The sequence below is a fragment of the Microtus pennsylvanicus genome, chromosome 15 (assembly GCF_037038515.1).
Source record: "Microtus pennsylvanicus isolate mMicPen1 chromosome 15, mMicPen1.hap1, whole genome shotgun sequence".
NCBI lineage: Eukaryota > Metazoa > Chordata > Mammalia > Rodentia > Cricetidae > Microtus > Microtus pennsylvanicus.
Window position 1 is genome coordinate 68,281,231 of NC_134593.1, and position 24,198 is coordinate 68,305,428.

General features: G+C 46.1%; 1 protein-coding gene across 1 annotated transcript in view; it reads left to right on the top strand.

Annotated features, from left to right (window-relative positions):
* The first annotated feature begins 2,896 nt into the window (after positions 1-2,896).
* Dnajc3 (DnaJ heat shock protein family (Hsp40) member C3) overlaps positions 2,897-24,198 on the top strand; it is a 32,058-nt gene continuing 10,756 nt past the window's right edge. Inside the window, exons 1-5 of the mRNA XM_075948914.1 lie at positions 2,897-3,109; positions 13,585-13,695; positions 15,751-15,875; positions 17,966-18,040; positions 21,198-21,350. Coding sequence (XP_075805029.1) covers positions 3,028-3,109; positions 13,585-13,695; positions 15,751-15,875; positions 17,966-18,040; positions 21,198-21,350 — 546 coding nt within the window. The 5' untranslated portion in view covers positions 2,897-3,027. The remainder of the gene's footprint in view (positions 3,110-13,584; positions 13,696-15,750; positions 15,876-17,965; positions 18,041-21,197; positions 21,351-24,198) is intronic.

Consider the following 24,198-nt stretch of genomic DNA (forward strand, 5'->3'; position numbering starts at 1 on the left):
ACTCATCCCTTGCTAGCAGTGCTGTTTGGGGTGGTTGTGGAGCCTCTGGTAATGTAGGTTGTGTGCCAAGATTAAAGTCCAGCTTTGCCTCTGCTCCTGTCTCTGCCCGGATTCAGAGACAATGGGCCGAGAACAGGATTCCATTGGCTCCCATTACTGCAACTGCCATACTTTCCCTGCCGTGATGCACTGATGTTGACTGAGTTTTCTGTCCTGCTCGGTTTCTGCAATCATTAAGTCCCAAAGAACTCACACAGAAGTCTATATTAGTTATAAACTGATTGACCTAGTAGCTCAGGTTTCTTATTAACTCTTATAACTATATTAGCCCAGTATTCTTGTCTATGTTAGCCATGTGGGTTGGTACATTTTATGGTGAGGAAGTCACATCTTGCTTCTTCTGTGGCTGGGACAGGACAGCAGAGGAATGGGCTTTCCTCTTCCCAGAATTTTCCTGTTCTCCTTAACCCACTTCTACTTCCTGTCTGGTTGTCCTGCCTGTACTTCCTGCCTGGCTACTGGCCAACCAGTGTTTATTTAAAATATAATTGACAGAATACAGACCATTTTCCCACACCACACTGAGATCCTCTACAACTCTGAGCTGAAACCAACCCACCCTTCCTTCCTTGGTAGGTTACAGCCACAGAGAATCTATAGACACTTTTTTAAATAATCCTTTTCAAGGGATACTTTGTGTATGGTAGTTCTGCTACTACAGGACTGTTGAATGTTTAGAGTCTCTCAGCACTTAAGACCCTTGCTATTCTTAGTTTGTAACCCACACATATTGTTCTAAAAAGACTTTCTCTCTCATTAGGACTTTTTTCAGTTCTTTTTCCTTAAGGCTGGATTCACAAGTGACATCCAGGGATAATACACAGGTTTTTTGTTTTTTTTCCTTTGTTGGTTCCCTTGGTCAGAAATGCCTCATTTGTGTGATACGTTTACTTGAGGACAATAAAATCATCTCCCACCTTTTTACTTTATCTTGTGAGGTATATGTGTATCTGTATTCATCTCAAACAAACTTCAACAAAACCTGAAAGTTTCTGTATGATTTTGCTCCTGTTAGAACAGAGTAGCATTAGTCCCAGGAGCCTTTACCTGCTTCATAAAACCTCCGACTCTTGAGGTTTCAGGATCCTGCTTAATTTACAGATCAGGATAACATATAATAGCTGTTTGGAATCTAAACCTTGTGCTTTTCAGCGCTCCCTTCCCCGCAGCTCCTCAGGGGCTCACTGCTTCCAACCACTAACGGTTTCTTTTACATTCTGTTTCTTTGGAAATGGGATAGAGAGAGCAACCTTTCCTATTTCCAACCTTTACAGTGTATCTTCAAATCTGTCTTGGGACAAGTGAGTAAGGTGCCTATTTAACATATCAACGAGGACTTAGAGCCTGGTTCTCCCAGCATTGCTTACTCCCTACCTGGTACAGTCTGTGGCTTGGCAAATCCCGCCCTTTACCCTGAAAGTGCCCCAGAGGTAACATTCTGGTTACCGCTCCCTCCCTTCCTTCTTTGAACCCTTCCTCCTCTTGGCTGCGGAACCCAGTTCCCCTCTCTTCCCTCTCCTCACATGGCTCAGTCTGGTCATGTTCACTCTGGACTCACCCAGATGTCTCTGCCTCTATGCGCTCCCCTTCATCTACAATAAATTTTCTCCTCCACCATAGCTAGGAACAATCATGCCCTTCCTTTTTATTTTTCATAAAAAATCACCATAATTCTTAAAGCACGAAGTAACACTAAGGTATCAAAATCACTGGGCGACAAACCCGCATTGTTTAACTGTCTAAAACACGACTGATATATAGAACGTGTTCACAACAGAAGAAACGGCCATGATCAAAACTAAACTGAATAATTTGAACTCGATCTTGATCAAGCTCTTATCTCTTTGAATGAAACAGGCACAGTAAAGACATCCAAAGAACGGCTCCCGTGGGTGAAAAGTTTGCTTCCAAAGCAAGGCTGCTTCTTGGGAAAGTCGAGGGCAAACACTGCAGACCAAGGGAAAAATGCGCTCCGGTTCTATAGTTTCAAGGACTCGCCAATACATAACTGGCCTAGGGCAGCTTGTAGCCTGGGAACTTGAAAGCCTTCTGCAGCTAGCCAACCTCCACCAAAACAAGGATGATTCTGAAAGCTCCATGGGAGAGGCTAGGAAGGGACTTTAAGAGAGACGCCCAGACCAACTGTGAGGCTCTTAACATCTTTCACTGGAACAACTCCAGAGTTCTGGTCCCCAAGCCTCTTCCCAAGGTCGGGCATCTAGGTCGCTTCCAGCTTTATTCCCTCAGGGGCTTGAGGGGAGTTGCTACTTGCTGAGGGGGACATTAGCATAAGATTGGCGTCTACCAGCACCCGAGGTCCCCCACGCCAGCTCTCAGGCTCCCTTCCGCCCCGGTACCCGTTCCCCTGTCCCCTCCCTCGCCGCCTTCAGCTTCTCTGAGACGTCCCGGACTTCCTGGACCGTGGTGGCCTGGCCGGCAGGACGGCACCCGCACCTTCTCCCCGCCCTCCCGCCCGGGCGGACCCGGGACGCCCCCGGCGTCGCTCCGCCAAACCCGCCGCGAGGCGGGCCCCCAGCGTTCCGGCGGGCTGCGCATGCGGCCTCCCCAGCCGCTTCCTCCCCGGCCCGGGGCTGACGGTTTGGAGCCCGCTGACAGCTCCACGATCGGCGGACGCCGCCTCGTCTTGTGCTTCCACGTTACCCTATCGGGGACGGGGCGGGGCGTCGGCGTCCGCAGCCAATGGGCGCCAACCACGACCCAGGCGAGCCCGGGCGCCCCGCGACCCGGAGGGAGGCGATTGGACGGCGGCGGTGGCGGCGCTTGGGGGGCGTGGCGTCTTCGGGCCCCGCCCCCCGCCATTTCCGCCGCCGAGCGCCAGCCGCCGCCGAGGCCCGGCCGAGGGACCCGAGTGAGCGGACGCACGGCGGGCGCTGGGCTGCGGGCTGTGCGCCGCGCGGGCTGCTGGGCCGCGCACCTTCCTGCTGCTCGGCCTCGGCGCCCTTGGACATGGTGGCCCCCGGCTCTCTGGGCAGCCGGCTGGGCGCGGTGTTCCCGTTCCTGTTGGTCCTGGTGGACCTGCAGTACGAAGGTGAGTCCCGCCCTGCCCGGGGCCGAGCTCCGGGTCCCCTGACCGGGCGGGAGCGGCGCACGGAGTGGGAGACGCGGGGCTGGGCGCTGGGCGGGAGGGCGGAACCGGCGGAGGCCGGGCCCGAGCCGAGGACCGGGCGACCGGCGGGCCGCGAGGCTGGGACGGCGGCCTGGGGCGCCCGCGGGAAGGGATAACGGCGGCCGGCACGGGACGGTTGCAGGTCGGACGGAGCGGGCAGACGGCTCGTCCCTGGAGTCAGCGCCCCGCGTCGGGTGCGCGACTCAGGCTGCCGCCTGGAGAAGTCCATGCTGGGCTGGCTGCTCCCAAGTTGCGGGGCTCGGTGCTGTGGTTTTGCAGTTCCCAGCATGGCGTCATTCAACTTTTTTTTTTTTTAAATTGCTGGTGCTACTTTTTCTAGTTCTCGGGGCGGAGGGTTGGGTTGGGGGAATCTCCTTAAAAAGATAGGGAGCTCTTACATATCACCCTGGCCTCCAGACTGGAATGTTGGCTACTCCCAGCATACTAGCAAAACAGGAGGCCTATCCCAGCTCGGGTGTAAGCGGGGAGGACTTAGGCATTGAAGTCCCGAATGCCCGTTGAACAGTGCTTCCCAGCTTGGTTACTGTGCTGTAGTGATATATCTGTCCTGGCCACTGCTCCTGTACTCATTTCTGAAAGTGGGGAGGGGAAGGGGATAGTTGTCAAGGAAAGTAAACAATTGACTGTTCCCTGGGGGGTGGGGATTGAGGAAGTGGATTTGGGACTAGTTGATGGGGAAAGCCTCAGGAAAGTGTCTGTGGCATTCTTTCTTTGTGAAAAAGTCATACCATTCTGTTGTTACCTCTCCATTAAAGGTAGGCTTTTTTGTTTGTTTTGGCTTTCCGATACCCGTATGTTCTTTGAACCTCAAGTCAGATTTTGTGCTGAGACCAGTCATTGGCATTGGAACCAGCCTCAGTCTGGAGGGGAGTGGAATTTGAAGACCTGGACCGCTTTAATATATAGGTCATATATTTTAATTCTCTGGAATTTTCTAATTCTTTCCATCCGTGTTAATTATGCTCAGTTATCGTTAATGACTTATTTGGATACTTAAAAGAATGTTGTTTATGTTGTGTTTAGTGTCTGTTTTGTTCAGATGTAGAAGTGCTTATTTTGGTTTGCTTTACCTTTTCAGCAGTGTGTAGATCAGTCACCTCTTACAAATTATTATTCTCTGTATGATTCTTAAGGCGTTCAGCACTTCATTTCTCACTGTGGTATTTCTGTAAAAAAAGCACTAATGGCGCCCCTCAGGGGAAGCCGGAGGGTTGCCTTTTCAGGAGCATTCGCAGGTGAGGGAGAGAAGGGAGCCTTTTTGTAAGCCCCTCTTGTTCTTGGAGATATGTGATAGTGTTTACACATGGGGAACTGGTGCTCTGAGAACTAAGGACAGTTTATCTTGGGCTGGAGCGATGGGTAGATTGTTTGCTGGTCTTCAGAAGACTGGAGTTGGATTCCCAGCACCTGATCAGGCTACTCACAGTTATAATTCCAACTCCAGGAACACACACACAAGGTAAATAAAATCTTTAAAAGTAAACTTTATCTCATTATGAACTGGACACAGGGAAATTATTGGTAGCCTCGTTTCCAGTCATTTCAGAGTTGTGGCAGGTAAGAAAAATAAGCATTTTAAGTTACCAATAGAAAGTGACAGAAAGGTGATTTCCTGGCAGGGTCAGTACAGTGGTTCTTCCCAGGTGTGCCAGCTCTTGCTTGTGATCTCAGCACTCAAGAGGCTGAGGCCGGAGGATTGTCGTGAGTTTAAGACCAGCCCTAGTTGTATCATGAGTTCTAGGCCAGTCTGAGCTACAGTGTGATACTTTGCCTTTAAAAAAAGAAAAGAAAACATGCTCTCTCTCCCAGAAGGTGGTCCTCCAGCTGTGTGTCAGAATGTCATGTGGGGGGCAGGTAAGAGTTCTAGGCACACTTCGTCTTGATGGAACCTGGAAATTTGCATTTCTACAAGGATCCCAGATGACCACATTTTGAGAGCCTCATAAATTAGAGGTCTGCTATTTATTAGACCCTAAAGTAGCAAATCATCAGCTTAGGTTTTCTAGAATAAGTTAGCTGTGCCTGGTTTTGAGGGAGGCATATAGGTCAGTTGCCGTGCTCTACTTTAGGCTTGGAGAGAGGACAGGGAGTGTGAAGCCCAGGGTCATAATATAGGAAATATTGTTAGTGATTAGCCTGATCATTTTTGTTTTTTTTTCTGATTTAAAAATACCCTTTTAAAGTAGGCTTTTCTGTTATAATCTACAGAAGGAAAGCACATGTCATGAACTGAACAGCTGACTCTCAGCTTCTCTTTCTCAGAGCCTTCAAAACAATTTAGAACTTTTGAGTAGAAAGAAAATTTTAGGGACTAGAGAGATGTCTCAGTGGTTAAGAGTGCTTGCTGGCTGCCCTTGCAGAGGGTGGGACTTCAGTGCCCATCAGTACAGCTGATTGTAACTCCCAATTCCAGGGCTGAGGAGCTGGAGCACATACTGTCTCTTACACACAGAGATACAAATAAAATAAAGAAAAAGAAGACATTAATATCCACTTTAACATTCTCGCATTCCAAATAAGATTATTTAAATTTGTTGCTGGTGGCTTCTTTAGTGACTCGAGTGTGAGTACAGAATGAAAAACACACATTTTTTGTTGCCACCGTTTTATCTTTTCTTTTCTTGACATGTATCAGGAACCCATTTTTAAATTCACTGAATTAAGCTGATTAATCCATGTATTTTGGCCACCATGGGAAAGACTTGAAAATCTATTCATAACAAAGGCTGTGATACATTTTGCTTAAACTGATAAATTAAGAGTATATTTTACCTTTTGTAGGATCTCTGTGATACTAGTTGAATATGAAGAGAATTTTTTAAAATGATTTTAAAGCAGTTTCTATAATGAAATGGTCAGCTCCCTAAGATTATTTTGAATTCTTTAGCAAGCTAGATATGAAGTTAGAGTGTCTGAGTTCGGCTCACCAGCTGGCCTTGCTGAGCTGCCTGGTTAGAGTTGCTCCCATGCTTGCCTGGACAGGGCTATACTGAGACGGGGTGCCCTGGAGCTAGTGGCTTTGATTTTCCCATGTAAAGGTAATCGTGGTTAAGTTTAGTTTCTGCTATCATGATCTTTTAATTAATTGATTGGTTGATTGATTTGTGTGTGTGTGTTTTGTTTGTTTTTGTGTTTTGCCTGACAGCGTCACTCTGTAGCCCAGGCTAGTCTACATGGACTCTGGAGTTTGATTTGTAGATCAGGATGGGCACAGCCTGTGGGGATTCTCGCACCTCTGCCTGCTGAGTGCGGAGGGGTGGGGGGGTACTAGCATGTCCCCATCACACCTGCCTTCTTTTTCTTTTGATTCATTCATCAGCAACTTAACTGTGTTTCCATAGAAATGTTTCAGGGAGACCCAGTTACCTGCCCTTTAAAACGGAAACATTTATTTCAACCATAAGTTTATTTTTCTTTCTGTATCTTTAGAAACTGTCTCTTTTAAAAATAGGCAAATCTGAGTTTGTTGCTTGGAGTTTTGGAATATAAAAGACTTGTGTCAGCAAGGGTATGCTCTATGGCACTGTGATGAGTTATATATATGGTATAACATTAATGGGAATCCTTAGAGTTCACAGAAGAGGGAAGTATCAATATCTTTTATCCATTTTCTAAAAGCTAAATAGTTTGTCACTGCAACCACGTGATTACACTTGATTACAAATACTCTTAAATTTCTCTGCTCTTGTGTTTTTGGCTTCTTACCTGGGAGATCCCAAAATCCATTAAATTCAAGCTTGACTGTCTTTCTTGTTGTACCTAAGAGCTAAATGCAGATGGAGACGAATAACTGTTAATTTACTGTTAGTCTCATTGAAGGCACCCAGGCTCAATCTCACCTGCACACTCAATACTGCTAATATTCTTACAATTCTTTACTATGTCCTTTCCCATGAATAACCAAGTCCAGTTTAAATTCCCCTTCTCTTACTCCCTTTATTCTTAACAGAACCGGGGGAGGGGAGAGTTGAGCCTGTGCTGGCACATGTGTGGAGGCCAGAGGAGAACTGCAGGAGCTGGTTCGCTTCTTCTTGCATGTGGTGTGGTCCAGCGATCAAGTCTCCCACACTTGGTGGTAAAGCCTTCCCCACTGAGCCAGCCTGAAGACCCCGCTTGCCTCATTCCCTTAGATCTGGTCTTTGTCAAGGACGGCTTTCCCTTCTTTCAACAACAGCGCCCTAGCTTACCGGCCTGAGCGCCTCAGCTTGATGGTAGTTTTCATTATGAGAAGTCCTAGGTCACTTCATAACCTGTGTTGGTGTTTAAAACTCAAAGTTTTTCAAGCTGGTTATGAACTTGATGTGATAAGTGTCCTGCCTTAGCTTCTCTGCTGTGAAAAGTACCTTCTGGGTCCTCACAGTGAAGACAGGCTGGGTGCTGCGGCTTTACATGGCAAAAGGACCAGCTTGTTCCCTGCTCATTCCCTTTAAAAAGGCACCGGTACATGTCTGACGCCACAGACTAGTAACTTACTTCCCAACCATTGTAATATCACCACAGTGGGTGTTTCCGCAGGTGGATTTTGGGATATTCAGAGCCGGTTGTTCTCTCCCTTGCCATCACCCCCTCCCCTCCCCTGGATCCCCCCATCATCCCTTCCTCTCCCCTGGATCCCCCATCACCCCTTCTCCTCCCGTGGATTCCCCCATCACCCCTTCCCTTCCCTAGATCCCCCCATCACCTCTTCCCTCCCCTAGATCCCCTCCATCACCCCTTCTCCTCCCCTGGAACCCCCGTCACCCCTTCCCCTCCCCTGGATCCCCCCATCATCCCTTCACCTTCCCTGGATCCCCCCATCACCCCTTCTTCTCCCCTGGAACCCCCATCACCCCTTCCCTTTCCTAGATCCCCCCCATCACCCCTTCCCTTCCCTGGAACTCCCATCACCCCTTCCCTTCCCTAGATCCCCCTATCACCCCTTCCCCTCCCCTGAATCACTCCATCCCTTCCCTCCTCTGGATCACCCCATCATCCCTTCCCCTACCCTGGATCACCCCATCACCCCTTCCCTTCCTTGGATCCCCCATCATCCCTTCCTCTCCCCTGGATCCCCCCATCATACCTTCCCCTCCCCTGGATCCCCCCCATCATCCCTTTCCCTCCCCTGGATCCCCCCCATCGCCCCTTCCCTTCCCTGGATCACCCCATCCCTTCCCTCCTCTGGATCCCCCATCACCCCTTCAGAGGACAGCTTTTGGGAATCAGTTGTTTGTTTGCAGGGATCAAACTTGGGTAGCCGGTTTGTGGCTAGTGCCTTCTTCTCAGGTGAGCCATCTCATCAAAGATTTACAATTAGTCATCATTTTAAACAAAACATATTCGTTAGTTTACTTTGATGATTTTAAAAATATAAATAGTATATGAATATACTTTGCTGGAAAAAGTGATCAGTATAGCAAGATGGATTATCTTTTGAAAGCATAAGTGAAGCCAGTCTGTATAGTGTCTGTTCTTAGTTCATGGAACCACAGTTCTGATTCATAGCCAACTCCACTCTATCTTCACACTCAGCCAACATAAGCTCTTACAAACTTCAGCTAGACCTTCAGTCTCTTGCTAAAGCCCATTCTAGGGCTTTCCTTATCACTCACATAAAAACCTAAACTTCTCTCTGTACCTTGCATTTTCATCGATCTTGTACATGTTCTCTGTCCTTCCCTCCTTTACTGCTGTCTGTGACCTCGTCTAGTTTCCTTGAAGTTGGGCTTGCTCATGCCAGGCTGGTTGCACTGGCTTGTGACCTGGGTGTGATTTTGGCATGTGTCATTCAGCACTGCTCTCCAGCCTTCTTATTTTTTTTTTAACTCAAGCTTATTGACCCAGGGAGCCTGCTTGACTGTCTGTAGTGATTACTCCTTTCCTCGGGCATTTTGTCTCCTAGCATCAGATTGGCACTTAGGAAATCATCTTGTTTATTTCTTGTTCTCCATTGTGTCCTTGCTGCTAGAGCTGAATTTAAATAGATCTTGCAACCTTTTGAATCTGTAAGATTATTAATTATATTTATTTTAAACAATTTTTAAAATATTTGTGCTACTAATTTTATTTTCGTTCTTAGTGTTAGGCTGTTTAAGAAGTGGCCCTATGAGCTGGGCGGTGGTAGCACTCAACAGGCAGAGGCAGGCAGAGGCAGGAGGATAGCTCTGTGAGTTCAAGAAGATCAGCCTGTTCTACAGAGTGAGTTCTCCTGGATTGCCAAGGGTACATAGAGAAACCATGTCTCAAAAAAAGAAAAACATTATTTTATGAACTTCTTTGTGTTTCAGAAGTCCTCATTACCAATCTACCTGGCTCTGGTCCTTTTTGTTTGTTTTATCAGAGTTTGGTGCACTCAGAAGTACCTGGAGTCTATCCCTGGTTCAATTCAGAGAGTGCATTTGAATGATGTTTCCCAAAGTCCACTAACTAAGGTTCCCTGTGCTTGCTGGAATATGAAATTCCTTAGTCATGTATGTGTTCGGCAGCTGTGTAGATGAAGTGCCACCTCCGTTACCGTGTGCCGCCTCCGTTACCGTGTGCCGCCTCCGTTACCGTGTGCCGCCTCCGTTACCGTGTGCCGCCTCCGTTACCGTGTGCCGCCTCCGTTACCGTGTGCCGCCTCCGTTACCGTGTGCCGCCTCCGTTACCGTGTGCCACCTCCGTTACCGTGTGCCGCCTCCGTTACCGTGTGCCGCCTCCGTTACCGTGTGCCACCTCCGTTACCGTGTGCCACCTCCGCACCTCCCAGCCCGGGTTGTGCTCACTACATGACGTCTGCCTTTTTCTTTTCTTTGTCATCGTGTCTGCTATAGCTGTGTGCATCACCTTCAAATTAGATCTCTAGTCACATTGTTCCTGAATATAGTCAACGCTTACAGATGATCTATTCCTATAAGAGATATTGTTATTGAACCTATATAAGTAGCTACGTTGCCATAAATTGAGAAGATTCCCTGTACTTTTCGCACTTTTGCGTATATACTCCAGAGAACTAGGGGAGAAAGCTTTGTTGTTTTTAAACAGTACAAACAGAGCTTCCTTAGAACAGGAAGGGGAAGCTGTTTCAAGTAAGAGGTTGAGAAGAGCTGTGTGGTGGCGCACGCCTTTGATCCCAGCACTCGGATCCCAGGCGGATCTCTGTGAGTTTGAGGCCAGCATGGTATACAGAGTGAGTTCCAGGACCGCCAAGGCTACACAGTGAAACCCTGTCTTGACACCCCCCCCCAAAAAAAAAAGTTGAGAAGAATCAATTTTAACTGCACTCAAACCTGTGTTCCCACTACAAATACTAGGGTCCAGTTATTTATTAATCTGTGCCAGGAGAAACCTGTTGAGGCTTGATGAGACAGTGGATTTAACTGTAATTTTAGTTTTGCAAGTCTTACAATTTTCTGGCTGATTTTAGTTAGACCAGCGTTGTGACTGAGGCAGGGGCAGGTGATTATTGTTATGGACTAATTATATATTCTCTCTCTATATATATATATGTGTGTGTGTGTGTGTGTTCATATATATATATATATGTGTGTGTGTGTGTGTGTGTGTACATATATATAGTTAGGGAATCTCCCAGGTTGACTTCAGCCGAGAATTAGTCCTGAGCTTGACATTCTTCTCAGAACACTTCTTGCACTGCAAAGACCCCATCCCTTATCACCCTTTGTGCCGTTATGGCCAAGCATAGGAGACACTTGGCCGTCTAAGAGGGTCTCATTAGGCTGTCAGAGTCACCAGAGTGTAGCTGAACCAGCTGTAGGGCTTGACTGGATCACTAGCATGTCACTTCCCTCTGGCTTGGGGTCAGGGTTCGAGCAAACACCTCCGAGCACCTTTTGGTGGGTCTTTGTCCCGGACCGTTTCCAGGGCCAGTGTAACAGTTCGGGCCATTCAGGAAACAAAACACATAGTAGTTCTAAAGGGGCCGCTGCAGGCATGACTCAGATGCTCTAGTGCTTGATGTAGAAGTTTGAGGACCTGAGTTTAGTGCCTAGCATCCAGATGTGAAAAGAAAAGTAGGGCAGGATGATGTGTACTTACAATCTCCACACTGGGGGTGCATAGACTGGTGGGTCACTGGGGTTGGCACACTAGCCAGGTTCAATAAGAGACCCTGTCTTAAAAAAAAAAGGTGGAGAGTAAGTGAGGAGGATACTTGATGTCGACCTCACCCCCCACAATGGTACAAATACACGCATACGCATATGTTTTCACACCACACCGAAAGTTTGTAAAGGGTGAGCCAGGTAGAGTCTTCCCTTTGTACACAGTGCCACAGTAACTCAAGATGTGGGAAGAACAGTGAGACACGTCCAGGAGTGAGAGAGGCTGCCTGGGGAAGAGGCTCTCTCCTCTGAACTGGGGTTCACACTTTGTTCACTCCCTGGGGAAGAGGCTCTCTCCTCAGAACTGGGGTTCACACTTTGTTGAGCTGTGGTTGCAGCTCAGGTTTGCTAACAGTGAGACACTGAAACCAGAGTTGACTGCAATTGATGGAGAACAGAAAGCAATCATACCAGTGTCGATACTTTTCTGTGTGGATATATGGACAATTGTGAAGATACAGTGTGACTGTGCAGTGTCATTGTTGGGAGGTTGCTGTGTGAGAATGCTCCTGTACACTGTAAAGATTTGTCACTTTTATTAGTTTAATAAAATGCTGATTGTCCAATAGCCAGGCAGGAAGTATAGGTGGGGTGAAAAGACTTAGAGAATTCTGGGAAGAGGAAAGGCAGAGTCAGTCATCAGCAATATACAGAGGAAGCAAGATGAGAATGCCTCATTGAGAAAAGGTATCAAGCCATGTGGCCAAACAAATAAGAATTATGGGCTAATTTAAGTTGTAAGAGCTAGTTAATAATAAGCCTGGGCTAGTAGGCCAAACCCTTTGTAATTAATATAGGCCTCTGTGTTTCTTTGGGACTGAACAGCTGTGGGACCAGAGGGACAGAAACTTCCCTCTACAAATAACACCCAGACGTTTGATAAGAATTTTCACATAAAGCCTGAGGAAACTTTTAAAAAAACTAAAAAAACTAAAAAAAAGAAGATTCTAGACAGACAAGAACAGAGTCAAGTGTAGCTTCTTGGTAACCATCTTTTCTCCAGTAGGTAGCAGAAGCCAGAAAAACAAAAGAGCACACCAGCAAACAGAACCAGGAGGCACCCGTCCTTCCTACAGTTCTCTCTAGCTCCTTTGTAGCAAACTACATTGACTTTACTGTGAAGGAGGAAGGCCTGAACTCTCTGGTGCATTACTGTGTCAGGGTAACTGCTGAAGGAGGAATTCAGAGCAAAGAGACAGTTTATAGATAATTGGCCTACTTAAAATGTCTCTGGTCTTCATGGAGTAAAATTCAAAGCAGGACATAACAAGGCTTTTAGTCTTTGGTTTCATACCGCTTTATTTTGTGGCTCTGCTACAGTTATCCAGGTCTCCTTGCCATTTTTGGAATGTATCTGGGTACCATGAACTTAAAGTCTTTGTGTTAGCTGCTACTACTTGGAAAGTCTCCTTCTCCTGCCTGCATGATGGGCTTTTTACTTCCTCTTAAGTTGCTCGGATGTTGGCTTTTCAAGGAAGCATGCTCTTGGACCATTTACGTTTGTTTCTCGCTGTTGACACTTGACTTACTCCACAGTAATTTTTTACCTGATTATACAAGCTATTGTTTGTTATGTCTGTCTCCTCCCACTGTAATGTCGGGTACTTAGAGGATTCAAAGAGCAGGGCTCACTTATCCCAGTGACTAACCCAGTGCCTGGTGTATTGTCATTGCTTGGTGTCCTTGGATACCATAGCAGACTGATCTTCATTAAGATGAGGGTCTAGCTTAGCAAAGCCGTTCTTTAACAGACTATGTGGTGTGTGTCTGTGTTCATGTGGAAGCTGAGTTAGTATCTCTTCCTTAACCATGCTTCTTCAGATTTTATTTCCTGAGGCTGAGTCTCCCTGAATCTAGTCTTCCGTGTGGTGTGCTAGCTGGCCATCTGCACTGAGGATCTCCTGCTTGTGCATGGGCTGCTGCGCCCTGCTTGTGTTTTTGTGGTTGCTGGAGATCCGTGTCTGGTCCTCATGCTTACATAGCACGCATCTCATCAACTGAGCCAGCTTCCCAGCTTTAATTGAGCAGAATAATGTCACCAGTACTCTAATCTAGTTTTCTTTTATTCTTTCAGCTGGATTTATTCCTTGGGTTGGTTTAATGGAATATAGGTATATTTGGGAGCTTTTTATATTCTATAAAATGAAACATATTACCTAAGCAAATGAAATGAAACAGTGTGCTTCACTGTGTCATTTTCATATGGCTGAAGCAGATTAATGTTATCTTTGACTATTTATTAGGGTTACAGTTGCTTCATGGGAAGTTAACTCATTATTCTGTTTTCCTTTTTAGGTGCTGAATGTGGAGTAAATGCAGATGTAGAGAAACATCTTGAACTGGGAAAGAAGTTACTTGCAGCTGGACAGCTAGCTGATGCTTTATCTCAGTTTCATGCTGCAGTAGGTTGGTATCATACCCCAAACGCTCAGTTGCTCTCTTCGGATTGTTAGTCAGAGCTTCCATTTTGGATAACACTTAAAGAATTATTACATGTAAAATAAACCATTAAACATATTTTCAGGATTCTGGGTGAATTAGATTAGTAAACACAGAATACATGAGCGCACGTGCATCTAATGGAAGGGGTATGAGTAGGCTGGAGGGAAGGCTCTGGAAGAGCATGCACTGCATCTCCACAGGCCTAAGGTTGCTGCCCAGCCTCTTTCTGCTGACTGAAACTTCTGATGCATCTGGACTCAAGCACCTGTCCTCATATGCACATACCTCCACATAGACACACACATGCACACACAAACACACATGTGCATACATACTCTTTAGAAACCAATCTATGAAACACAGAGCTCACTGAGGTTTAGCCATGTATGCATTAAGAATAACTCAAGGTTTTGTCATTCTGAAAAACTCCATTCTGCAGTGGGCAGTAGTAATTCCAGACCTTGTGGAGAGTCAGGAACCATTGAATGCTCAGCTCTAAGTGGAACTGTTTATCCAGCCCCTCAGAGCTCAGAACGTAAGGAAGATGGCAGAAAGAACATCAGAGGCAGAAGGGCATGAAAGTAGCAGAGGGGCTGTGGGGAGAGGAAGGAGACAGCAGGAGTGGGAAGTAACAGGAGCGAGTCTGTTGGCCGGAATAGGATTCAGTGCATTCATAATAAAAGTTGCCATTATGTTTCATCAACATTTAATGAAAAGCGAGATTCTTATGAAAACTTTGTCTAAGCAGACCTCACATAGTGTGCTATTCTCTTCTTTGGCTAGGTGATGAATACAGTCATTGCTTCGGTGGTTTTTCCAGATTGGAGATTTTCTAGTTCATTGACTCTTCACTGTTGGTCAGATTCCAGCTGCCCCTTGTGATGTTTCTTTCAGATGAGTTGTAGCATCTGTAGCATCAACTGTCTTTGTGCTGTCTACGAAAGAGATGATAGAGTACATGGCTCCCGAGGACCAGTGCCGCATTCTCGTTCTCTCTCTGAGACAGAATCTCAGTTTGCAGTCTTTGTTAGCTTAGCGCTCACTCAGTCACGACGCGGCCTTGAGCTCACAGAGCTGTTCCTGCCTCTGCCCTCGGAAGGCTGGAATTAAATGTGGTCTGCAGCCTTGCCCAGCTTAAAGCACCTTCCAAGACGTTTCTGCCTAGGTTTTAACCTAGGTCTTTTGACATTGACCTTTTCTTAGGTACCCTTTTATTCATTTCTCACCTGGATTTGTGCAGAGTGGTTAGTCATCCTGACAAGTCGGGTAGTTTATTTTCAACAAAGTACAGTGTGTGGTCATGTGACAGGCCTTGGGGGGGTATCTGTGTGGTCATGTGACAGGCCTTGGGGGGCGTGTCTGTGTGGTCATGTGACAGGCCTTCGGGGGGGAGGGGCATGTCTGTGTGGCAGTGGCTTACTTGCTGAACCTCCTAGCCTACCATAGTCACTGTTTTTTAAGAAGCTCTGCTTCATGTAGCAGCTTAAAAACTCATAGGTTTTGAGCAAAACTGCTGCCCACTTTAGATGCCAGTCTGAAACCTCAGATCTACCAAGTATAAACCAAGGGTCCCATGGAGTTAGCTTGCTGGAATGGCTCTAAGCCACTTCTGTGGTTTAGGACAGAGGATCTTTCAGAGGGTACAGATACCTATCCAAAGAGAGGAGGTGCATAGGCCATGCCAAAGGAAAGGCTGGAGCTGTGTTCTCTCTGGGTCCCTCCCTTCAGGGACGCCGTGTGCTGCACTGACCTAAGCACAGTACCACTCGGCTGTGTCCCACACTCTGAGTTTTAATGCCATTCTTGTATTTATTATTGTCTTCACAGAGAAGCTGTGTAGCCCTGGCTTGACTTGAATTTGCTGTATTGACAAGCCTGTCCTTAGACTCGCCTGCCCCTGCCTTCCAAGTGCCGAGATTGAAATTGTCCACTGCCATATCTGTTGCCATATTTAATAAGATTGTAAGCTGTGATCTTCTCAGGTGGATTACAGAAAGCTAACACTACTTTAATTTTCAGATGGTGACCCTGATAACTATATAGCATACTATCGGAGAGCTACTGTCTTCTTAGCGATGGGAAAATCCAAAGCAGCACTGCCTGACTTAACTAAAGTGATTGAACTGAAGATGGATTTCACTGCAGTAAGTGCACCTGAACTTGTTAAGGGAAACGGGAAGAGGTCATCTGTCTCCTGCAGGGAGTATTGGCACCATAGGCATTGCGAGAGCATTCCAGAGCTGTCGTGTGGAGAGGAAAATGAGATCAAACTTCCTACACTTGTTCCTCATAGTGGCACACAACTGTTGTTCCAGACGGGGAGATGAAGGCAAGAGAACCCCTGGAGGTCTGCTTGAGTACTATAGCAGTAACAGCAAAGTTCTCCGAATTAACAGTCTGTATGGAGGCTGGTGTGCTTGCTGCTTAGCCCAGCCTATGGTAGGCAGAGGCCATGGGAGACAGAGGCAAGTGTATGTCTGAGTTCAGGGATAGTTCCAGGACAGTCAGGGCTAGGTAGAGGGTGGTCCTGTCTCAAGAAAAGCAGAAGAGGAGTGTATGGAGAGCGGCAGGGTATACTAGGTGATTTGTTTCCTTCAGAAGCCTGACGGTATCAGCTCTGTTTGGAGGCGGAATGTAGGGACGCGTGAGAGACCCGGTGCTGAAATGACATTTACGTGTGAGGGGGAGCATGAGGAGGGGGTCCATTTAAGGGGTGTTTTTGTGGATCCCAAGCATGTTAGTATGGTTCTCCCCAGAGTCAGTGCATAAGCTGCAGAGTTAGAGAAGCTTACTGTAAAGTCTGCTCTCCTGACGTCAGGTACGTCATTTTCGGGCTGTCATAGGCTGTACGGGCATTCCTTTAGTTTGATCAATGCCACAACACAGCTAAGATAAACAAGAGAGATTGGTTTTAACTCGTGGTTTCAGAACCTTCAGGATGCAGTGCACGCTCCTTGATTGGGGGCCTGTGATGAACGGGGCCGCCACAGCAGTGGAGCACATGGAAGAGGAAGTCACTTAGTTCATGGCAAACAGGAAGCAGAGGAGAATACACTTTAGCCAGGATAGGCTATGGCCCCCAACCCAAGGATGCACCCCCTGGACCCTGCTTCTTTTAGGTAGGCCCCACTTCCTAAAGTGACAACCCCTGCTGAGGATCACACAGTTAACACGTGAACTATTTCACTATGAGACTCTCATCAGTGGAATACATATGTGGGCTGTGCATATTAATTAATCAATCAATTTTGTCACCATTATTTATAATTTTCCATATTCCTAAAAGGATTTGAGCTGACTATGTAGTACGTGTTTGATGTGAAATATTGCTGTATTATTACTTTAAGGTGGGATTTCCAGCTGTCATATTTTTGTTGACTTCATGACTTGACAGTGGAGCACAGCCTCTCACAAGGCTGTGGAACCCACTTTCTTAGCATTGTGGTTAGTTATCAGCTGGCCAAAATGGCCTTAGTTGTCCTTTTTGTGTGTCGATGTAGCTAATAGAGGAATAGGGAAATTTTATGTTCTGTAAAAGTAACATATAACTTTGGGTTGTCTGTGTGGTTATATCGTCCTCAGAGAGGTGTGAGTTGAAGAGCTAGGACCATATGTATTGGAAGAGGACAATCAGACATGAAGGAGGGAGACTATTCTGTTTATAGTAAATATTTACGTTGAAGGGCTAATGAAAGAGCTTTGACAGTCCCACTGCAACTTTCAGTGGAGAGAGTTAGTATGATGTCAAAAAGTATTTTTTAAAATTAATATACAGGGCCTGGAATGTTGCTTGAAGGTACAACCCTGTACCATTCATCTTTAGGGTCCCTGTGTCTGTACCCAGCATCATTTCAAAATACGGATATAATTCATGTTGAAGAGTTGAGTAGTTCTTAGTTTTTAGCTGCTACAGTCAGTACCATTGTCTAGTTCCAGGACATCCTTATCATTCTCAAAAGAAACCTTATATCTTAAACAAGCAAAAGAGCCCCCCCTCCTGAAAAAACCCTTCGCTTATGATTTCTTTGGGTTGAACAAAACATATTTTTAGAGGAAAAATATTTTAATAAAAATCGTACACATTCTGAAGCTATAGGAATTAGTCTCTGTGCTGAGTCAAACAAACACTGAAGAAATGAATATTAGTAACTTGATTACAACTTGTAGTTTTGTCTTTTCTATTTAAAAGCAAATTTAGACATCCATAGTGCTCACACAGTCCTTCTTCCCCTAGGCGAGGTTACAGAGAGGCCACTTACTGCTCAAACAAGGAAAGCTCGATGAAGCGGAAGAGGATTTTAAGAAAGTGGTAAGTGCCTGGCCCAAAGGGGTTACTGGGCGACGTGCAGAATTGATTTTCCTTTGTAATAAGCTACTTTATATTAGTTTTATAGCTAACACACACACACACACACACACACACACACACACAGGAATCATAGTTTTTTGGTTTTTTTTTTTGAGACAAGGTATCGCTGTGGCTTTGGTGCCTGTCCCAGAACTAGCTCTTTTAGACCAGGCTGGCCTCGAACTCACAGAGATCTGCCTGCTTCTGCCTCCTGAGTGCTGGGATTAGAGGCGTGCACCACCACCGCCCGACCCATAGTTCTTAAATAAATATTTAATAGCTGGCATCAAAGAATCATATTAACACTGTATGGAGATATTTTATTTGTGTTTTAGCAAACAAAGCTTGCCTGAAGATCAGAGTGCAGAGCTAAGCCACTAGAGGCCAGGGAGTGGTGGCACACACCTTTAAACCCAGGACTCAAGGCCACCCTGGGCTATATGAGATTGAATCTGTCTAAGAGAAAAAGAGCTCACACATCAGTGGTCCCAGTACTTGGGACCCCATGTCTTTAATCCTAGCACTGGGGAGATGGAGACAGGAGGGATATGGCTGGGCGGAGAGAGGAATAGAAGTAGGAGGAGGAGGCAAGAGCTCAGTGCACTCTGAGGTTTGCTGGAGGCACAATGCAGTCTAGGTAGTGTGAGGACAGGATTGCCCCTTTGGTCTGAGCATTGGCAGAGGTATAAGATCTCTCTAGTGGCTTACTGCTCTGCTTCTCTGATCTTCAGCTTTAACCCCCATATCTGACTCTGGGTTTTGATTAATTAAGACCAACTAGGATTCGTGCTACAACAGTCGGAAGATAAAATGCATGCAATTGCTACATAAGTCCTGATTCAGATATAGGCTGCTTACTTTAACTGCATGAGAATCTAGACATGTCCTCTGAAACATGCTCCTGGGTTATACGTGTATATGAGATAGGCATACAAGCAAATACCTGCTAACAGTGACTCAGGGATTGATTTTCAAGCAGTTCATTTTACCATTTATTCAAGAGAAAGGCAGATTGTATACTAATGTGTGGCATGTGCTTGTTTCTTTTTACATCAAGAATGAACTCTTGGGGCTGAGGAGATGTTCAAATGGGTGAAGAGCTTGGTCAAGTACGAGGACCTGGCACCACAGTAAAAGCTGGCCTTGACATTGTGCACTGTACTCTCAGTGCTGGGGGAGTGGAAAGAGGCTGATCTTAGGATCTTCTGGGCAGCCAGTCTCCGCAGTGTGTAATCTCTAGTTCCATCCAATTTTTCTGCAAATAACATGGCCTCCTTCCTTGTGATTGAGTAATACTCCATTGGTTTATAATGGTGTGAATATATGCCATGTGTTTTTTAACTGTTCATCTTTTGTGTGACTATCTGGGCATGTCACAGCAGACATGGGCATGCAGGTATCTGTGTGTGTTGACCTCTTGTCCTTCAAATACTACTCAGATACTATAGCAGGATCATATTTAGGTCATTTTTAGCCTTTGGGAGACCTTCGAACCGTTTTCCACAGTGGCTGTACTAATTGCCTTCTTACCAACAGTATATAAAGAAAACCTGCATTTTGATTGTGGTAGAAATTAGATATTTGGTAAATAACAGTCAATTGCAATTTAATTTTAAAATCAAGTATAAATCTTTGGTAATTTATTTAATAAACTCCATTAGTAGTGACTGAATACATACATACCAGTTGGGAAGGATTCAGACTTAGGGAAATGGTAATGAACGTAACAGTGGGGCCATCCCAGGGCTAAGCTAGTAGTAGTAGATGTGCAAGTTGATTCTGTGCCTGTTGTGAATAGCACTGCCCTGGACATTACAGTGTAGGTAACTTTACAAAGTGACGATTTCATTTCCTTACAGTCCAGGGAGAAGATTACTAGGTCATATAGTAGTTGTATTTTTAACTGTTTTCAAAACCTACATACTGTTTCCTAAAATTACATTTCTGCCTGTAGGGTTCCTTTTCTGTGTACAACAGACACCCCACTTTCTGCTTGCTGTGTTAACTGAGTTTTCTCTCTCTGCTTGCGATGTCTTCATTTTCAAGTACTTTTTTTTTGCCTGTTTACTTATGGGTGTTCTTGCTTTTAAGTTCTGTAAGTTAGTGATATAACTTGGGTATTATCTGATAATATGGTTTATAATTTCTCCCCAGCATGTCCGTCACCTTTTATTTTGTGTGTGCATAACCTAAAAATTCAGACTATGCAAATAAACATGTGGGACTCCACTAAATTATAATCTTATTATGGGTCAAATTTAGATACTTTAATTGCTGTAACTGACTTTAATAGAAAATATCCACATTTTAAAGTTGGCTGATGTATAATTCAAGGAGAAGCAGATTTTTCCTGAAAGTATGTATTGTATTTTGTACCCTGTCCTCATTGTGTATATTCAGTTTCCAAAGCTGGGACTGAACCTAGGATGGCACATTTGAAGGACGGAATTCCATCCCTGGCTACACGCAGCTCCCTCCCTGTGATTTCATGTTTCTGTCAGCGTAGTCACAAAGGTTAGGAGTAGGGTTCAGGGTGGAGCACATGCTTAGCGCAAGTGAAGCCCTGGGTCCAGTCACCAGCGCTGAGAAGGAACTCGACTTTTAATAATGTCTGCCGACAGTCACGTTTGGGAATGCTTGCCATGCCCAGGTTTGTGTGGCTGTCGTGTTGTCAGAGAAAATGCACACAGCATGTAGAAAAGCATTGAATTCAGGATTTGGGGAAGTAACTTGCTCTTTTAGGCTCTATTGTAACGTAACCATGAAAGGCTGAGGAGATGACTCTGGGCCTGACCACGCTCAGCCTCGGGGCCAGATGCTGGAGGAAAGCATGGACTCCTTCAGCATTTGTACTGTGCCATGCAGGCCCAGCACAAACATAGTACACGGTAATGTTCAGAACAGTATGGAGATATTCATGGCTTTGTCACTGAGGAATGGCGAAACTTCTCTTCATGCTATCCCTGTTTGTTGCCTGCTGCTGTGTAATGAACAACCCAAATCTGTATTTTGTTAGTCAGAACTGTGGGGGCGGTGGGACTGGCTCTCCTGGGCGGTGTTTAGAATGTTCAGATCTGGATTTAAGAGAGGAAAACTTTATTTGTTGTTTTGCTTGTAGCTCAAATCTAGCCCCAGTGAAAATGAAGAGAAAGAAGCCCAGTCTCAGCTCGTAAAATCCGATGAGATGCAGCGCTTACGCTCGCAAACGCTTGCGGCTTTCGAGAGCGCCGACTACTCCGCTGCTATAACCTTCCTTGATAAGATCCTGGAGGTGAGTCTCGGCTCCAGAGTGGGAGCCCGGGAGCCCGGCACTGCTCTTAGAGTTAGGCGTACTGGAGAAACTCCGTGTTTATAAGCTGCCCAAACCAGGCTAGGACACAGGCTGGTCCTTGGGCTGGTCGTGGAGATTTGCAGTTGAAGGTACTTAGTACATGTTGGTGTGCTGTGAAGTGAGACTACATTCTTGTTGTTTTTTTTTAACAGAGTCTTATATGTAGCTCTAGCTGACCTGGAACTCTCTATGTACACCAGGCTGGTCTTGAACTCACTGAGATCTGCCTTACTCTGCCTGCCAAGTGCTGAGATTAAAGTTGTGCACCACTATCCCTGGGTGAGAATTATGTATTTTCACCCACTGTTTGCCTTTGCCCCCCCCCCCCCTTTAATTTTGGAGCGCACCATGTTAGACAATGGGTAAAAGATGAATTACTTAAAGAGAAAGGAAAGATGGTCTTTGAAAGAAAGAGAAACACTTAAAGTGAGAAGTTTCTAGAAGAGAAAGCAGAGAAAGTGCTAGGATACAGAGGGTTCTAATAGGAAGCATTAGGTTAGGATCTCCTTGCCCCAGGAGGATTTAATGTCAGGTGATTTCAGAAGAAAGTCTAAATGGAAGTAATCAACATAATTACCATTCTTACAGTTTAATATTGGCAATAAATATGTGATTTATGGAAAATAGGCATTCACTTGATAATTTAAAAATTATGAGTGTGTGTGTATGGTGATGTGTGTGTGCTGTGATGGTGTGTGTGTGATGGTGTGTGTGTGTGATTGTGTGTGTGTGTGTGATGGTGTGTGTGTGTGCTGTGATGGTGTGTGTGTGTGCTGTGATGGTGTGTGTGTGTGCTGTGATGGTGTGTGTGTGATGGTGTGTGTGTGTGTGATGGTGTGTGTGTGTGTGATGGTGTGTGTGTGTGATGGTGTGTGTGTGATGGTGTGTGTGTGTGTGATGGTGTGTGTGTGATGGTGTGTGTGTGTGATGGTGTGTGTGTGTGATGGTGTGTGTGTGCTGTGATGGTGTGTGTGTGATGGTGTGTGTGTGTGTGATGGTGTGTGTGTGTGTGATGGTGTGTGTGTGATGGTGTGTGTGTGTGTGATGGTGTGTGTGTGATGGTGTGTGTGTGATGGTGTGTGTGTGTGATGGTGTGTGTGTGTGATGGTGTGTGTGTGCTGTGATGGTGTGTGTGTGTGTGTGATGGTGTGTGTGTGTGTGATTGTGTGTGTGTGTGTGATGGTGTGTGTGTGCTGTGATGGTGTGTGTGTGTGTGTGATGGTGTGTGTGTGCTGTGATGGTGTGTGTGTGCTGTGATGGTGTGTGTGTGTGTGATTGTGTGTGTGTGTGTGATGGTGTGTGTGTGCTGTGATGGTGTGTGTGTGTGTGATGGTGTGTGTGTGTGTGATTGTGTGTGTGTGTGTGATGGTGTGTGTGTGTGTGATGGTGTGTGTGTGTGATGGTGTGTGTGTGTGCTGTGATGGTGTGTGTGTGCTGTGATGGTGTGTGTGTGATGGTGTGTGTGTGTGTGATTGTGTGTGTGTGTGTGATGGTGTGTGTGTGATGGTGTGTGTGTGTGTGCTGTGATGGTGTGTGTGCTGTGATGGTGTGTGCTGTGATGGTGTGTGTGTGTGATTGTGTGTGTGTGTGTGATGGTGTGTGTGTGTGTGATGGTGTGTGTGTGATGGTGTGTGTGTGTGATGGTGTGTGTGTGATGGTGTGTGTGTGATGGTGTGTGTGATGGTGTGTGTGTGTGCTGTGATGGTGTGTGTGTGCTGTGATGGTGTGTGTGTGATGGTGTGTGTGTGTGATGGTGTGTGTGTGTGCTGTGATGGTGTGTGTGTGCTGTGATGGTGTGTGTGTGATGGTGTGTGTGTGTGCTGTGATGGTGTGTGTGCTGTGATGGTGTGTGTGTGTGCTGTGATGATGTGTGTGTGTGCTGTGATGGTGTGTGTGTGTGCTGTGATGGTATGTGTGTGTGTGTGATGGTGTGTGTGTGTGTGATTGTGTGTGTGTGTGATGGTGTGTGTGTGTGATGGTGTGTGTGTGTGCTGTGATGGTGTGTGTGTGTGCTGTGATGGTGTGTGTGTGATGGTGTGTGTGTGTGTGATGGTGTGTGTGTGTGATGGTGTGTGTGTGTGCTGTGATGGTGTGTGTGTGTGCTGTGATGGTGTGTGTGTGATGGTGTGTGTGTGTGTGATGGTGTGTGTGTGTGATGGTGTGTGTGTGATGGTGTGTGTGTGCTGTGATGGTGCGTGTGTGTGATTGTGCGTGTGTGTGATTGTGCGTGTGTGCTGTGATGGTGTGTGTGATGGTGTGTGTGTGATGGTGTGTGTGTGTGATGGTGCGTGTGTGTGATTGTGCGTGTGTGCTGTGATGGTGTGTGTGTGTGATTGTGTGTGTGTGCTGTGATGGTGTGTGTGTGTGATGGTGTGTGTGTGCTGTGATGGCGTGTGTGTGATTGTGTGTGTGCTGTGATGGTGTGTGTGTGATTGTGTGTGTGCTGTGATGGTGTGTGTGCTGTGATGGTGTGTGTGTGATTGTGTGTGTGCTGTGATGGTGTGTGTGCTGTGATGGTGTGTGTGTGATTGTGTGTGTGCTGTGATGGTGTGTGTGTGATTGTGTGTGTGCTGTGATTGTGTGTGTGCTGTGATGGTGTGTGTGCTGTGATGGTGTGTGTGTGATTGTGTGTGTGCTGTGATGGTGTGTGTGTGATTGTGTGTGTGCTGTGATGGTGTGTGTGCTGTGATGGTGTGTGTGTGCTGTGATGGTGTGTGTGCTGTGATGGTGTGTGTGTGCTGTGATGGTGTGTGTGTGTGATTGTGTGTGTGCTGTGATGGTGTGTGTG